General features: G+C 45.1%; 1 protein-coding gene and 1 long non-coding RNA gene across 2 annotated transcripts; both read left to right on the forward strand.

The window, feature by feature from the left end:
• Window positions 1-657: 657 nt before the first annotated feature.
• On the forward strand, window positions 658-13,298 carry LOC147737045 (uncharacterized). Its single transcript, XR_015309298.1, has 2 exons — window positions 658-844; window positions 12,508-13,298. It is a non-coding gene; the product is annotated as an uncharacterized LOC147737045 (long non-coding RNA).
• Window positions 13,299-13,645: 347 nt separating this feature from the next.
• Window positions 13,646-15,758, forward strand: LOC147737046 (uncharacterized). Its single transcript, XM_086961075.1, has 3 exons — window positions 13,646-14,044; window positions 14,129-14,212; window positions 14,465-15,758. Exons 1-3 carry the CDS (start codon window positions 13,914-13,916, stop codon window positions 15,531-15,533), a joined length of 1,284 nt encoding a protein of 427 aa, XP_086817201.1. The 5' UTR covers window positions 13,646-13,913; the 3' UTR covers window positions 15,534-15,758.
• The last annotated feature ends 1,917 nt before the right edge of the window (window positions 15,759-17,675 follow it).

Raw genomic sequence — 17,675 nt, forward strand, 5'->3', positions numbered from 1 at the left:
AGCTCTGGGAAGTAATTTGAGGCAATGATCTAAAAATAACTTGCCCTCCGAACCTAAACAATGCAAAAAAATACTTTTCTTTCTTTCTGCCCCCATGTGTTCGCCATCTATAGCCTTCATGTTTGTGATAAATTCTTCCTTCCATCTCGCCCAAGGCATGGGAGGATCACCCTTGGACTGCAAAAACTTTGCTGGGGGTCAAATTGCATAGTTACACGTTGTATTAAGAAAATGTAACTAGCAGAATTAAATACAGTATATATGCATCAACTAAGTTTTAAATGTGTAACTGTATATTGTGTGATAATAGAATGATAATTGTTATACTATGACTCTTAACATATTAATATCATTTGAAAATACCCTATCATTTAAAAAAAAAATTAAATACCACATTGTAAAGAAACACCACATTAGTTGTCCTTTGCGTTGAAATGAAGAGTAGTCACCGTGTAGTATTTCTTCGTAGAACACCAGGAAGAGAAGCTGGCTAACTTTGAGGAATAAATGGTTGCGTAGTGTTTATTTGTAGTTTACCAGAAAATGAAGAATAAATTGCTGCGTAGTGTTAAACTGTAGAAAACAAGAAAAACGAAGCATTTAATGTCGTGTAGTCTTTAGATGTAAATCACCGTATTTGTTCGTGTTTTGTTTAAGAACAGTTGCCCCGGTGATAAAAATGCCCGCTGATGACATCAGACGTAAGCGTGCTATGTCCCGACGAAGATCAACGCGCTGACTTGTGTAACGTCTCGACGAAGATCAACGCGCTGAAATCATTGCCAAGACTCGGTTGCCATGGACGTTCGTCGGTGTTGGAATTCTGCAGTGCCGCTTAACAAGCGTGAGTGAAACTCAAAAGATGCAACAAACTCCCAATGTACACGATGCGGTGCCAAAGTAATGACCGTCTTGTAAGCTTCCCATAAAACTGACGGGGAACCAACAGATGCAGTGTTTTCCGCAAAGAAGTATTTTGAGGCTTTGCGGATTTCTTTTCAAATTTACGGGACTTGTAAGTATCTGGGATAAATAGGGTAAAGCCTCTTACGGGACATTTGGTGGTAGGAGTAGGTTAACACTACTGGTGAGTGGTCTGATATACCTCTGGGTTTGATCGTAATGTCATCAACGTTCTGCAGACTGGTTTCCGATGTCAAAAAATAGTCTATTCTAGATAGACTGTTGTGTGCATTTGAATGAAACGTGTATTGTTGTGTTGTGTGATGGGTATGCCTCCAAATTCAACCAGCCCCAGTGCCTCCGCGAAACTCTGCAAGCGAGAGAATACAGGTGCCTGCGTCCTCACCGGATATCTGTCTAACTTAGCATCCATTGTGGTATTAAATCCCCCCGATAATAAGGTCTCCTTCCGGCAGGTCTCCTCTCGCCAGTGGTATAGCGTCCGATATGTGCCCATTGTCCGTTACATACGCCAGTGGTCCGGTGTACAGGAGGCGGATCCACACACAAAACTTAGGGACAAATCCCAAATGAGGAAGGACAGCGAACAGGTAACTCCACTCCACCATATCAAAAGCCATCCTCGCATTTAGGGATATGACAACCGCCGGCTCTGACAGGGCTGGTGCTTGAGCCATCGCTCCATGCAAGCGTCTGAGGTTTAGCGCAGTGTTTCTATTTGGCATGAAGCCTGATTGGTCCGGGTGAACTAAATGCGGGAGGTGTGCCATCAGTCTGTTTGCCAGTACTTTAGCAAACATTTTTGCCTCTGCATTGAGCAGGTATATTGGGCGATAAGAGGTACACTCTGACAGAGGTTTACCAGGTTTCTGGATAGCCACTATTGTGGCCAGTCGCAGGTCAAGCGGCAGTTCGCCTCTATCTAAGCTGTCGGTGTACATTCGCAGTAAGTGTGAACTGATAGTGTCCGCCATCTGTTTATATAATTCTATCGGGATCCCTTTGGGTCCCAGCGCTTTGCCTGACTGCAGCGAGCGGATTGCGGCTTGCAACTCGTCCTCTGTGAGATCCGCCTCCAGCTTCAAGGAAGCCTCCTGCGTTAGTTTTATGAATTTCTATACCTTTTATGGAGGCTGCTGCCTCGGCCTCGGACATGCCCGATGCCGATGTATAAACATCTCGGAAATGCCCTGCCAATGTGCGTATAATGGCCCACGGGTCTGTTGTGAACTGTCCCTCTGCTGCCTGTAGTTGCGCTATTCCCTTAGTGCTCTGCTCTCACCGATCAAGCCAAGCCAGGAGCTTCCCGTCCTTGTCCCCTACATCATATACCTTATGTCTGGTTGCTGTGAGGTTGGACATCGTCTCTCTTCGCAGATGATCCCTATACTGTTGTTGTTTGAGGTGCAGAGTGTGCGTCGAGTCAGGTGTGGGGTCCGTCGAGTGGTCTGTTTCGGCTGAGTGTAATTCTAGCTCTAGATCCATTAGTTCTTTCTTTTTTTCTCGTTTGTGTCCCGTATTGGAGACTATTGCCTGCCCCCTAATTACAGTCTTGTAAGCTTCCCATAAAACTGACGGGGAACCAACAGATGCAGTGTTTTCCCCAAAGAAGTATTTCGTGGCTTTGCGGATTTCTTTTAAAATTTTCGGGACTTGTAAGTATCTGGGGTAAATAGGGTAAAGCCTCTTACGGGACATTTGGTGGTAGGAGTAGGTTAACACTACTGGTGAGTGGTCTGATATACCTCTGGGTTTGATCGTAATGTCATCAACGTTCTGCAGACTGGTTTCCGATGTCAAAAAATAGTCTATTCTAGATAGACTGTTGTGTGCATTTGAATGAAACGTGTATTGTTGTGTTGTGTGATGGGTATGCCTCCAAATTCAACCAGCCCCAGTGCCTCCGCGAAACTCTGCAAGCGAGAGAATCCAGGTGCCTGCGTCCTCACCGGATATCTGTCTAACTTAGCATCCATTGTGGTATTAAATCCCCCCGATAATAAGGTCTCCTTCCGGCAGGTCTCCTCTCGCCAGTGGTATAGCGTCCGATATGTGCCCATTGTCCGTTACATACGCCAGTGGTCCGGTGTACAGGAGGCGGATCCACACACAAAACTTAGGGACAAATCCCAAATGAGGAAGGACAGCGAAAAGGTAACTCCACTCCACCATATCAAAAGCCATCCTCGCATTTAGGGATATGACAACCGCCGGCTCTGACAGGGCTGGTGCTTGAGCCATCGCTCCATGCAAGCGTCTGAGGTTTAGCGCAGTGTTTCTATTTGGCATGAAGCCTGATTGGTCCGGGTGAACTAAATGCGGGAGGTGTGCCATCAGTCTGTTTGCCAGTACTTTAGCAAACATTTTTGCCTCCGCATTGAGCAGGTATATTGGGCGATAAGAGGTACACTCTGACAGAGGTATACCAGGTTTCTGGATAGCCACTATTGTGGCCAGTCGCTGGTCAAGCGGCAGTTCGCCTCTATCTAAGCTGTCGGTGTACATTCGCAGTAAGTGTGAACTGATAGTGTCCGCCATCTGTTTATATAATTCTATCGGGATCCCTTTGGGTCCCAGCGCTTTGCCTGACTGCAGCGAGCGGATTGCGGCTTGCAACTCGTCCTCTGTGAGATCCGCCTCCAGCTCCAAGGAAGCCTCCTGCGTTAGTTTTATGCATTTCTATACCTTTTATGGAGGCTGCTGCCTCGGCCTCGGACATGCCCGATGCCGATGTATAAACATCTCTGAAATGCCCTGCCAATGTGCGTATAATGGCCCACGGGTCTGTTGTGAACTGTCCCTCTGCTGCCTGTAGTTGCGCTATTCCCTTAGTGCTCTGCTCTCACCGATCAAGCCAAGCCAGGAGCTTCCCGTCCTTGTCCCCTACATCATATACCTTATGTCTGGTTGCTGTGAGGTTGGACATCGTCTCTCTTCGCAGATGATCCCTATACTGTTGTTGTTTGAGGTGCAGAGTGTGCGTCGAGTCAGGTGTGGGGTCCGTCGAGTGGTCTGTTTCGGCTGAGTGTAATTCTAGCTCTAGATCCATTAGTTCTTTCTTTTTTTCTCGTTTGTGTCCCGTATTGGAGACTATTGCCTGCCCCCTAATTACAGTCTTGTAAGCTTCCCATAAAACTGACAGGGAACCAACAGATGCAGTGTTTTCCCCAAAGAAGTATTTCGTGGCTTTGCGGATTTCTTTTAAAATTTTCGGGACTTGTAAGTATCCGGGGTAGATAAAGTAAAGCCTCTTACGGGACATGTGGTGGTAGGAGAAGGTTAACACTACTGGTGAGTGGTCTGATATACCTCTGGGTTTGATCGTAATGTCATCAACTTTCTGCGGACTGGTTCCGATGTCCAAAAATAGTCTATTCTAGATAGACTGATGTGTACATTTGAATGAAACGTGTATTGTCGCGTTGTGTGATGGGTATGCCTCCAAACGTCAACCAGCCCCAGTGCCTCTGCGAAACTCTACAAGCGAGAGACTCCAGGTGCCTGCGTCACCATTGGATATCTGTCTAAGTTAGCATTCATTGTGTCATTAAACTCCCCCCCCCCCCGATAATAAGGTCTCCTTCCGGCAGGGTAAGCAGAAATTCACTAAGAGCTGGGAATGCCACTGTGTGGAGCGCCGGGGGGATGTATACTGATATCACATTAATAAGCTTACCTTCCCATTGACCCTGTATTGCTGCAAATCTCCCCTGATCATCTTTTCTAGTTTGGATTACTATGAAGGAAGAGTTTTTCCGCACCAGGATACCCGTTCCCCTGGAGCCCGACGAGAACTCCGAGTGTACCACCATCTTATACCCCATCTATCTAATGCCTTACACTCAGTGACTGTGAGGTGTGTTTCCTGCAGGAGTGCCAATGTGGGAGCTTGACGTTTAAGGGCCTGTAGCACCAGTCCTCTCTTAATCTTGTCTCCTAGCCTGTGTACATTCCAAGTGAGTAGTGTGACGGGGGTCACCTCAGCTTCAGGGGCTGTGTCCTGGGTACAATCAACTGGGGTGTGTGATGCGGTAGTTGATGAGCGTGAGCCGTAATCCAACCATGTTATGTGGAAACCTGTCAGCCAGGGGATATTCCACCATGTTATCATTGCCGTTACAAACTAGAACAAAAAAACTCTGAACCCATACTTCCCAACCCCTTGTCAAACCCTCCCACCCTGCCTCCCTGCCCGACGGACTCTGAACTTCCCGCTACCCCAACTCAGCAGAGGGCTTCATCCCAACCCAGAACAGTGTACTTGCGTGAAGGGGGTAGAAAGTCCATGGAGAAGCGCAGACCTTCCCTTCCCTCCATAGCCCGCATCAGCCCAGTGTCCAAAGCCGGCGCGTCTGCAGCGTTATCTATGTTTGGGTGTCTATTGATCGGCCCGCTTTCCAGTTTTATCCGTGGGCGAGGTCGTCCACTTCTGTCCGCTGTGAACATTCCCGGTCTGATTGCCTTTGATCTTGGCTGCTTGAATCTCCGTTCTCGTTCCGATAGCGTTGGCCTCCATTCCCGCGACATGGTCCGTCTACTCGTCGCCAGCCTTTTTTGCACCGTTTTTTCTTAGCTTGTTCCATTGACACTGGCAGTACACTACTCGTGCATTATTTACACTTATTGTGGTTTTCTGCACCGTTTTTTCTTAGCTTGTTCCATTGACACTGGCAGTACACTACTGGCTTTCTTAATGGTGGGTACGCACACCAATCCTACCCCACCTGACCTCAGCTGACGTGTGGGGACATAGGGGGGTCAGGAGATCCGACCGCGACGGAGGGGCCCTTCCCTGCAGGATCCGATGACAGACACAAAGTGCCTTGAAAGTGACTCTTTCTTTAATTGGGAGTCAGTGTAACGCGGCCAGGGCTGCCCTAGCCGATGCCCTTCTCGGACGCCTCAAAATAAGGCGGGCTGCCACATTCTGCACTCCCTACAGACGGAGCATACACTTGGTTGTTGCTCCTAGATAAAGGACATTACCATAGTCCAGGCGCGACGTCACCAGGGCATGAACCAGAGTCTTCCTAGACGCTACAGGGAGTAGGTCCAAGGTTTAACGCAGGACCTTCAGGATCCCAAAACAGGCGCCTGCTACCCGTCTTGTTTGATAGTCTTAGGAAAGACTGGGATCTAACCAAACTCCCAAGTTCTTTGCCTGCACAGGGCGTAGGTGACCCCCCAAGTCCTGGGGGCCACCATGCCGATGACAACACAGTCGGGGCCTTACCCACCACAAGCACCTCTGTCTTGTTGCTATTCAACTTCAGTCAGTTCTTAGCTATCCATGCAGCCAATTCTTGCATGCATGCCATGAAGTTGGAGGCAGCCAACTCCTGTGCCTGGGTCAGGGAGACCACCAGGTGCGTTTAATCGGCATAGGATACGACCCTGATCCCGACCCCTCAGCAGTCTCCGCTACGGGAGCTACATAGAGATTAAACGGGGTCGGGCTCAGGGTCGAGCCCTGCAGCACTCCCTGGTTCAGCATGATGACCCTGGAGTAGTGTTTGCCCGGTCTCACCTGGAAGCAGTGACCCGACAGAAAAGATTGTAGGCAATTCAGGGCATTGCCAGATACCCCACCCTTCCTCAGACACTACCAACGTGTGATGGGCTACAGTGTCAAAGGCGGCACTTAGATCCAACAGGATCAAGGCCACCGTTTGACCTGCATCCACAAATTGCCTGATGGATTCAGTGGCAAGAAGCAGCGCGGATTCTGTCGAGTACCCAGCTCGAAAGCCGGACATGGTCCCAGCCCTACTGGCCTGTCTGCATCCCTGGATGATCCTGAACCAAAAGTCAACTCGTCTTGCAGCCCAGCTACCTCCAGAACCTTGGGAGGACTGCCTGCCTTAGATCAAAACCAAGGTCTCCAGGGAAAAGCAGACCTATTCACAAAGTGGCTTGGTATACTGTAGGGGCGTTGTCTGGTATGTAAATACAACAGCTAGGCCCAATCAATTTGCATACTCCGCCTCTATCTGCAAGAATAACATCCAACACCATTCTGTTCTGTAAAGTTACGAGACAGTCCGCCTGAAGCTCAGCGGTGAGGTCTCAATGCCCCCACCGTATTGTTTACTGTAGCCTCGACAACGCGAATAAGGTGTCTGATGTCTCTGCTATTAGCCATAGGCCCCCAAAATTGGAGGAGTCCTTTGATAAAGTCCCCTCCCTCTTGTCCTGCCGTGTGGGGCTGTATATGTTGGAGGAAGGAGGAAAGCCACATAACACGATCCCGAAAAATTTATCGGCAACCATGTGACAGACAAAATATGTACCTTGAGCTGGTATTAACAGAGGAGAAGTCTGAGATGAAAAAGTATAAGTATGGTTACAAGTGCTCTTTCCTAATTGGGCTTTGACATTCTGACCATTCCCTTGCAAACAGTAATGGCCTCGACAGGGTAGAGTCCAAACGGGTGGAGATCTTTTTCGTCCAGCCCTATCTGTAAGGCTGTTTTTGTATCGGGTCAAGTTCCAACCATCATATGCTTGCTTCTCGTCAGGTGGGATCTTCCCACCTTCACCAGTATTCTTTGTCATGGCTACTATTCCCTTCATCAAGGGTTCGTGACCAAACATCAGTATTAACAGGGTATCAAGGTTGGTGCTCATATGCGTTGGAAAACATGGCCAGAAATGCCCAGGAAGATCCTTCATAAGAAAACGGCAAGACTAAAAATAGCATCCCCTTATCCGTGCTGTGAGGCATGAGCCCACAGACCCAACAATCGGTGGTGTTAGTGACCAGTTGATGCTGATGCAACAACTGTATGAATGAATTGTTAAAGTATTCCGTTCTCCTGGTCTGTTCATGTTCAGAGAGGGTATGTAGCTGGTGCGGGGAGACAGTAGTGTGAAAAGATATAGGGTGAGAGGTGGGTGTAGGTACAGGTATTGGCTGCAAAGTGTGAGTAACCCAACCCACACAAGCTAATAAAACACATAGAAAAATCAAAACACATAATACTACGCCACATCTACTAAACAATAATTTACAATATTTCTTTTTCATTTCTGCTCTTTTATCATTTTCCGATTCACCAGAATTCATCCTCTAAAGTGTTGCTCGTGGCAATCTTCCTATCTCACTTAGTTGTGGTTATTAGCCGTCCTATGACACTACAGGTCCTGCAGGCCTATTGCCACTACTCAGGTCACAAACCAAGTCTCCTACCACGACCCTGCAACTTAAATTGGATGATTCCAGTATCACACAGGAAAGGAGAGAAAAAAATATATATGCAATTCAAAATTTGAAATGTAAGTTCAGAAAAAGGAAAAGTTTTCAAATGTCTCTTGTCTTTCTAGGCCAAAGATTGTATTTGTTTTTGTTCGGCGCAGTCTGGTCCTGAAAAAGTGTCTCTGGATCAGTTGTATCTATTTTGAGATGCGATGGTACAGCTTCTTGCAAAACATCATCGTCTTCCTTCTCAGTCCGAGTTCATTCAAGGTACAAACCGGGGGACCCTTTCTCCTTCAAAATCACCTATACCTTTGCGGACCCACTGGTCAAAAGGCAAAGGCAAGGGTACCTTTTTGCAGTGCACACCATGAATGCAGTTCAGTTCTTTTTCCCAACAACCTTCCCGGCTGTACGTGTCGTCAGCAGGACCTGTCTTGGCGGTCCCCAGCGAGCTCCAGATTCTTTTTTCTTTGGAAATTCTTCAGACACACCCAGGTTGGATGGTGTGCCCGGGATCGGAAGAGGCCTGAGGCAAAAGCGTCTTGTACCTGCTGATGGAGAACACGCAATTTAGTGGTGATGTCATGCAAATAATCAACCAACATTGGATACTCTATATCCGAGTACTTTTTGGGCCTAGGGACACCCCAGACATTAGCCTGGCATCTGAACACAATTTCATATTGGCTAAGTCCCACACGAGAATGAACAGCTGTTCGGGTGGACAAGAGAGCCAAAGGTAAAGCATCGGCCCAGGCAAGACCCGTGCTGGCCTGTATCTTTGCAAGTTTAAGCTTGAGAGTGCCATTATAGCACTCTACCAAACCCGCTGACTGAGGGTCATTTGCCGCATGGAATTTCTGCTTAATACCAAGACCTGTACATACTTTCTGCATGATTTGGCCCACAAATTCACTTCTATTGTCACTCCAGACAATTCGAGGTAAACCAAACCTCTGGAAGTATTCCTTCAGAAGGACCTTTGCTGTAGACAAAGCAGTATTATCCTATAGGGGGTAGGCCTCTATCCATCTAGAAAAAGGCGCACACCACCACAAGGACATCCTTTAGGTTATTGCATCTCTCCATATGAATGTAGTCTATCTGCACCACCTCAAAAGGATATGTTGGGGGAGCAAAATGGCCTGCTGGTGTTGGTGTCCCTCTTCCTGGGTTATGCATTAAACAATGCAATGCTTAACTAGATTGTCTGCACATTTAGGGATTCCCGCATTCTGCCATACCGTAGCCAAAAGCTTGCATATTCCTTTCACACTGATGTGGGCTCTTTCCACTTACTTAATTCTTTCTCTGTAGCCTCTTCCTGAATCATTTTCACACTTTCTATTGTGTCCTCACACATTCCTCCTTGACTGACCCATCTGGCAGGTCCAGCAAAATACATACGACTTGTCACATCTCTAGCTGTCTCTTTTGCTATCTGATCCGCGAAAGCATTTCCTTCACCTACGTCATCAGTGATCCTCTTATGTGCACTACACTTCACAATCGCTATCTGAGTGGGCAAGGCAAGTGATTCTAAGAGGTCATTTACTAGCTGGCCATGCTGTATTTTAGTACCGTGTGAGGTAAAGAATCCTCTTTCCTTCCAGAGGCGGCCAAAACTATTGACTACCCCGAATGCGTATTGGCTATCGGTGAACACATTCACTCTTTTTCCTTTAGCCAATACACAAGCTCTAGTCAGAGCTATCAATTCAGCTGCTTGGGATGAATTCTTCCTAATGCGTGCTGTTTCTACAATTGTATGCAAGGTGGTAACAGCATAGTCCCAAGGGATCCAGAGAATTGTAGATCAACTTCCTATAGATGGTTGAGATTGCTTTTTCGGTCAGGGGATTAGTTAGCAGCTGGTCCTCCAGTGGGGATGCCTCAGGCAACTTCCCCCCCTTCCCAGATGTTACCCTGCAGAGCGTGACCCACCTGCAAATGTCAGAACCGTTTTTAGTCGCCTAATTCATACCAACCGGACCATCGAGTTGCACCTCCACCAGCAAATGGTCTGAGATTCCCCCTGCTATGTGTGTAGCGGCCCTAAAGTCATCTTTATGGACAGTCCGGGTGAAAAGATAGTGCAGGCATGCCAGACTACCATGTGCTGCAGACAGGTGCGTCCAGTTCTGATACCCTCTTGCGCTCTAGGGGCATTTATGAGTATCATGAATATAGTATAGGGTCAGTTCTGTCACTCCAGTTACCCCCAATGCGTGTATGCTCTGTCGTAAGTGTCTTACCCTTTCACAGGATGAGTCAGTCTTGTCTGGGTCTCTTTCCTGTTTCCCGACATTTGAATGGCACCTCCGAAGACTCGCGAGAGCAGTGACCCACCAGCAGGTTTTGTGGAGCGCTTTTGTCCTGGATATAGTGCTGCATTCAGTAGGGCACCCACTCTCTTTTCTTTGCAGTTGCCTGTAGATCAGCAGTCCCAAGGTAGCAAGTCACACCTGGCCTGTCTGTAAGTGCAGCCCCCTCTGGAGGCCTGACCATCAGCAATTGAGCCCACATTCAAGTCAGTAGATTCAGACTTGGTTGTGTTAGGAATTTGGCAAATGCAACCTTGAATGGGCCTGTTGGCAGCACACAATCGTCCTACTGGGCCTCAACAATCATGTTGTCGTAGAGTTTTATTTTCTACCTTGAACTGTTGGGAGAGTCTTGGCGTCCCTCAGACTAGCTGGTCTTGCTGGATGGCTTTCCGGCTCGCCCTACAGATAACGAGGATGTGTCGGACCTTGCTTTTTCCAGGACAGCCTTGTCCTCCTGCTGGATAGTGAAACTCCCTTCCTTTTCTTACCAGACAGGCAGGCTTCTAGGCAGACTTCTAGGCTCTTGTGGACAGTTACACAGCTTTTCCATTAAGTAATTCAGCCTACAGGTGATGTCCATTCAATTTAGATAAACTGTCAGGCTGACACCATCCCTGGTGCCACAGCAGGCACCTGCTTACTTTGTAGAGCACATTATTCCTTGGTAACAGAGGACTTTGAACTCTGGTATAAATGAGGGAAAGATGGTCCCACTTGTATACACAACTGGCATACAGGAGATGGTGTTTACTCTGTCACACTCTCACATTGCATTTATGCTACGCACACCAACACCGTAAACATGCACTTGATGTTATTGCAAAGTCTGGGCACAGGTATAGAAATGGAGCATTACATGGGTGTGTCAGTAGAAAGCCACTCCACTGACCATGATGCAAAGATCTAATCAGGCTATTGATCCTTACAACAGGGTGCATTGCCACCACCGCTCTAGCTGTTAAACACATGACAGTCCTCTGCCTTAAATGAGGGCACACTTGGTGTGACCCTCCAGGTCACAGGACCGGTCCAAGATCTCTTATAGCCCCTTGTTAGAAGTTGCACAGTACTGGGGTGGCAGAAAAATCTCATGTAATTGTTTTGTGGTAGATTTATCCCAGTAACGTGCAGTTACAGTTTTGACGCAATGTACTGGGGAGTTGCCACGAGGAACAGATTCTTCTGCCTTTCAAACCACATGCCATTCACTATTTCATACTGTTTTTCTGCTTTCATTTACCACTTGTTTTAAGCAGGAGGTAGATATATGCATGTGGTTGGTTGGGGGGGGGGGGGAGATGGGCGAAGCAGGGGAGGGAAGGGGAAAGATATTTCTAACAGAGGGAAGAATTGTGTGTTTCCCCCAGTTTGTAAAAAAACAGCATGAGTCTTGGCTGCTTCTGCTGCACCGAGTCTTGTGGGTCTTTTCAGTCTAATTTTTCTGTCTGGAAAAAAATGGTGTCCTGTTTCTCTAAATCCAGGTGCAGAAAAGCCTGACGACTGATAATCAGGTGGAATAAAATGAACACATGAAAGTACTCCTTAATTTCATTGCCCTTGATTCATACTCTGGACCATAGTTGAGAGATAGGTCTAGGCATAGTCCTCGCAACACACAATAGATTTGCGTGCGGCAGAGGCCAGAGCTCAAAAGTCAGGATACCAGATACAAGTAGGTGGTAACTCAGGGCAGCGGGAAACGCCTGTTGTCCGTGGAGGGGAAATTCCCATCCTAGAAATCTACATTAAAAATTAATTAATAGTATTCTATTTTCAATATCTTTTTGGTGCCAGTCCATATGACTTTAATGTCTGCTTTTGGGATTCTATGTTACAAGTCCATAGGGTACATGTATCCTTTCTGAGCTTAATAAAATGTTGGAAATTCTACAACTCATCACTGCTAGATCCAAGTACTCTCAGGCTACCATTCTACACTCTGCTCGGTCTGAAGAACAGCTCAACACTTTCAAAATTTTGCAACTCTGCTTTGATATGGCTTGTAAATTATTTTTGGGGATATTTACATGTATTAACTATTTAATTTTAATACTATAGGTGATTGAAATTACGGACGAAGAAAGCAAGATTTAGCACCAGCCAACTGAATGTTAGTGCCATAAGAAGGATTATTTTGAAAAACTGAAGGACATTCAGCATTCTAAGTTTAAACAATTTCCAAAATCTAGGTGTGGCGAGGAAGTGGGAGCTGAGGAAAGTACTATACCTGTAAGTGAAGTCTCTAATTTTGCATTTCATTAACCCAGAGCAAAGGCATATCTGTCCACACAGCATCGGAAATAGTGCCAGAAAGACCAATCACAACGTCCTCATCTGAAATATTACCAGAAAGACAAATTGCCTCAGCATGAGAGAATAACGTTCATCTAAAGCACGCATGATCTAAAGCATCATGTAATTCAAGAGAGGAAGCACACACTGCATAAAAGAAAGATATAACAAAAGGTTTCTTCTGCAAACCATCAAAAAAAAGACACTGAAAGAAGACTCCGAAGCTGACACGCTAACAACCAAAAGATTGGAAAATCACCTTTGTTCAACAACTGTTTTTAACCAGTTACGCAAGTTTGAGACTATCTGCCTCGGGATATAACACCTCGACCCACTCTGCTCACTCTGGCGAAAACGTTAAAAATTCACCACTTTATTGTGTTGTTCATGACCATCTCAGATTGTTTCCTTTTTATTGTGTACTGTTCTGTAATTCTATGTAAATCACCTCAACCTTATCTGTTGTGCAGGAGTGATATTTAAAACTGTTAAATATCAAAATGGATTAAATGAGCACCGTTGCGCTAGCTAATGTAAATAAATCCTTGTCTTCAGAACTACAATCCTTAACCTTACACCAAACACAGAACGGGTTAAAGGAACTGATGTTCTGCGACTGATGAGCCACAATATTACTGTGCATGTTCTAATGTTCTCAGTTACTGCCATTATGCCAGTGCAAAAAGGTACTTCTCAGTTTAATCATTAAATATCAGACTAACACCTTATCACTGCATTGCTAAGAACCTATACAAATAGATTTGAGAAAAACTTCAGTCACAAAATAAGTTGCTGCCGGATAGGCTATAACCAAAAGACTGTTATCTGCTACAAACATTTTGACCGGTGTTACAGGGCTGCATCCAGACATATTTTGCTCAATTCAAGTGTTAAGAAGATTACACACAATATCTTTTAGAGATAAATGCTGAACATTATCTAAACAAGCCCGACTCTAAAATCAGGTTCACTCTTACCGTGGCATATAAGCAAGAGAAAACTAAATGTAGAGATATTAACTCTAGTAATACACATTTTAAAAACACGGGCTGTGAGAACAATTTCAGTGTTCAAACCCGCCTCAATCAAAGCAAAATAACCCAAGTTGGGGAAAAAGTTACCTGTGCCAAAAAAGATTCAGCCATAAATCTCATCTCACTGAATTTGAGAGAATGCACACTGGGAAAATCCTCTCTCAGTGCTCAGAGTGCCAAAAAAGTTTCAGCAGTAAATCTAATCTCACTACGCATATGAGAATCCACACTGGGGAAAAACCTTATCAGTGCTCTGAATGCCAGAAAAGGTTTAGTTTCAAATCGCAACTTTATCGACATGCATTAACCCACTCTGAGGAAAACCCTTATCAGTGCTCTGAATGCCAAAAAAGTTTCAGCAGTAAATATTATCTCACTGAACATATAAGAATCCACACTGGGGAAAAACCTTATCAGTGCTCTGAATGCCAGGAAAGGTTTTATAACAAACAACGTCTTTCTCGACATGTAATAACCCACTCTGGCGAAAAACCTTACCAGTGCTCTGAATGCCAGAAATGTTTCAGTCAAAAATCCAGTCTCACTCAGCATAGAAGAACCCACACTGGGGATAAACCTTTTCAGTGCTCTGAATGCCAGGAAAGGTTTGGTAACAAAGAAAGTCTTTCTCGACATGCAATAACCCACACTGGGGACAAACCTTATCAGTGCTCTGAATGCCAAGAAAGGTTTTATAACAAACAAAGTCTTTCTCGACATGTAATAACCCACTCTGTGGAAAAACCTTACCAGTGCTCTGAATGCCAGAAATATTTCAGTGAAAAAAGAGACCTTACTGTACATACAAGGACCCACACTGGGGAAAAACCTTATCAGTGCTCTGAATGCCAGAAAAGGTTTTGTAAAAAACAAAGTCTTTCTCTACATGTATTAAGCCACACTGGGGAAAAACCTTACCAGTGCTCTGAATGCCAGAAATATTTCAGTAAAAAAAGAGACCTTACTGTACATACAAGGACCCACACTGGGGAAAAACCTTATCAGTGCTCTGAATGCCAGAAAAGGTTTTGTAAAAAACAAAGTCTTTCTCTACATGTATTAACCCACACTGGGGAAAAACCTTACCAGTGCCCTGAATGTCAGAAATATTTCATTAGAAAAATAGGACTTATTATACATATAAGGACCCACACTGGAGAAAAACCTTATCAGTGCACGGATTGCCAGAAATGTTTCAATACCCAACCTGATCTCGCTCGGCATAGAAGAACCCACACTGGAGAGAAACCTTATCAGTGCCCGGAATGCCAGAAATGTTTCATTGTCAAAAACGATCTCACTCATCATATAAGAACCCACACTGGGGAGAAACCTTTTCAGTGCTCTGAATGCCAGAAATGTTTCAGTGTAAAAATCAAACTAACTAAACATACAAGAATCCACACTGGGGAAAAACCATATCAGTGCTCTGAATGCCAGAAAAGATTTAGTAACAAACAAAGTCTTTCTAATCATGCAGTGACCCATTTTGTGGAACAACCTTATCAGTGCTCTGAATGCCAGAAATGTTTCAATGAAAAACGCCATCTGACGGTGCATATAAGAACCCACACTGGGGAAAAACCTTATCAGTGCTCTGAATGCCAGAAATGTTTCAGTTTAAAAAGTAGTCTCACACGGCACATAAGAATCCACACTGGTGAAAAACCTTATCAGTGCATTGAATGCCACAAATGTTTCAGTGAAAAAAGACATCTCACACTGCATATAAAAACCCACACTGGGGAAAAACCCTAGGAGTGCTCTGAATGCCCAAAACATTTCAACTGTAAATCACTTCTAACTGCACATGTGAGATTCCACACTGGGGAAAAACCTTATCAGTGCTCTGAATGCCAGAAATGTTTCAGTGACAAAAGAAGTCTTTCTCGACATACAATAACCCACACGGGGGAAAAACCTTATCCATGCTTTGAATGTCAGAAATGTTTCAAAAACATTCGAAAAACATGTGGACGTCATCTGCCTGCAATTCCTGACGTCTGGGGCATTTTGGTGGCGGTGAGGGGGCGAATTTCCCGATTTTAAAAGGAGTGTAGTAAAGCCTATTGACCACGAAAAAATTGTTCTTTTTCAGACAGGCAGGCTTTATATGTTTGTATAGTGTCTTCAAAGATGGTTCAAGCATGCCCTCTGCCTGTGGTGCCATGGTGAAATTGTTCCAAACCCCCTCTGCCGAAGCTATCCCAGTGTCTTCACCCTTTAGTAGATGTTGATACCATACCGAAATCTCTTTTATAATGGGTGTGAAGGATTGACTTAGCCTTTCTATTTCCTCATTACTTTTTATCTCCTCACGTTCCGCTGTATGCCAAGACACCAATTGAAGATATTTAAATCTTGATAAATCTGTCCCTACCTTTGCCCTCAAGTACTCCCATGGGTATATCCCTTCCTCATCCATTAAGTCTCTCCATTTCGTAATCCCAGCCCTTTTTATAGGTACTGCCAAGGCATCGTTCAAGCAGTCCGGGGTACCAGGTGAATCCCAAACTGGAGCTGAGTCTGAATAGTACCCAATCCCACTGCTTACCCTTACCCTGTACCATGTCTCTAGGGCGGTTTTTAGTATCTTCAAACGAACCCGCTTTAAGAATCTAGGAGATCCAAATTTATACATAAAGGCATTGCTTCCCCCTTCTGCTCTCACCATCTCTTTCAGCAATCTGCCCCAGGATGAGTTGTCTGGCTTAGTAAGTAGCATGCGTAGGCTCTTAAACTGGAATGCCACTACATATAGACTAATATCGGGGAGAGCTAACCCACCTTTTAATAACCTTCTTCTGAGTTTCTTCCAGGTCAGGCGCACCCCTTTGTCCCCCCACAAAAAACTACCTATTTTGCTCTGTATCTTATATATGTCTTTCTTAGGGAATCTTAGCGGTATTGTGGGAAACAGGTAGGAGAGCTTGGGGAGAATGACCATTTTCACTAGATTCACTTTCCCATATATTGACAATGGGAGGTTCTTTTATCTGCTAAACAAACGGTCCATTTCCCTAGTTGGTTTGTCCAGATTTAACTTAGGAATTCGATCCAATTCCCTCACAATATATATTCCCAGATATCTAAACTCCCGACTCTCAGTGCAATACCATTGATCTACGTTCCAACACATGACCTCAGTCTTAGATCTGTTCATCTTGTATCCTGATAATGCCCCAAACTCTGCTGTCAGTTCCTCGATCCGAGGAATAGCTGTACCTGGATCACCCGTATATAAAATCAAGTCATCCGCGTACAGGGCCAGCTTAGAGCTATACTGACCTGACTGAAATGTGAGATTCCACACTGGGGAAAACACCTTATCAGTGCTCTGAATGCCAGAAATGTTTCAGTGAAAAAAGAATACTCACTACACATACAAGGACCCACACTGGGGAAAAACCTTATCCATGCTCTGAATGTTAGAAATGTTTCAGTGAAAAAAGAATACTCACTCGGCATACAAGAACCCACATTGGGGAAAAACCTTATTGCATTGAATGCCACAAATGTTTCAGTGAAAAAATCAATCTCACTCACCATATAAGAACCCACACTGGGGAAAAACCTTATCAGTGCTCTGAATGCCAAAAATGTTTCAGCCTTAAATCTGATCTCACTGTACATTTGGGAATCCACACTGGGGGAAAAACATCAGTGCTCTAAATGTCAGAAAAGATTCAGAGGTAGTGATGGTTACATGCACCATAAGAAAACACACCGTCAAAAATACTTCAGTGCTCCAAGTGCCAGAAAAGCATCCATTTTAAATGCAATCTCACCTACATGAGCAGACGCACAGAGGGAAAAAACATTACCTATGCTGTGAATGACAGAAATTCCTATTTTTTGATAGGCACAGCCTCACTAACCATAATCCACTCCATACTGATG

Source organism: Lissotriton vulgaris, chromosome 1_1 (genome assembly GCF_964263255.1).
Source record: "Lissotriton vulgaris chromosome 1_1, aLisVul1.2, whole genome shotgun sequence".
Taxonomy (NCBI): domain Eukaryota; kingdom Metazoa; phylum Chordata; class Amphibia; order Caudata; family Salamandridae; genus Lissotriton; species Lissotriton vulgaris.

What these genes read in the sequence shown, in the direction of transcription:
- LOC147737046 (XM_086961075.1), top strand. Translation starts at nt 13,914, where the DNA reads ATGCACACTGGGAAAATCCTCTCTCAGTGCTCAGAGTGCCAAAAAAGT. An exon ending in TGCTCTGAATGCCAGAAAAG is followed by an intron (nt 14,045 to 14,128) that starts GTTTAGTTTCAA and finishes ATGCCAAAAAAG; the next exon opens with TTTCAGCAGTAAATATTATC. An exon ending in TGCTCTGAATGCCAGGAAAG is followed by an intron (nt 14,213 to 14,464) that starts GTTTTATAACAA and finishes ATGCCAAGAAAG; the next exon opens with GTTTTATAACAAACAAAGTC.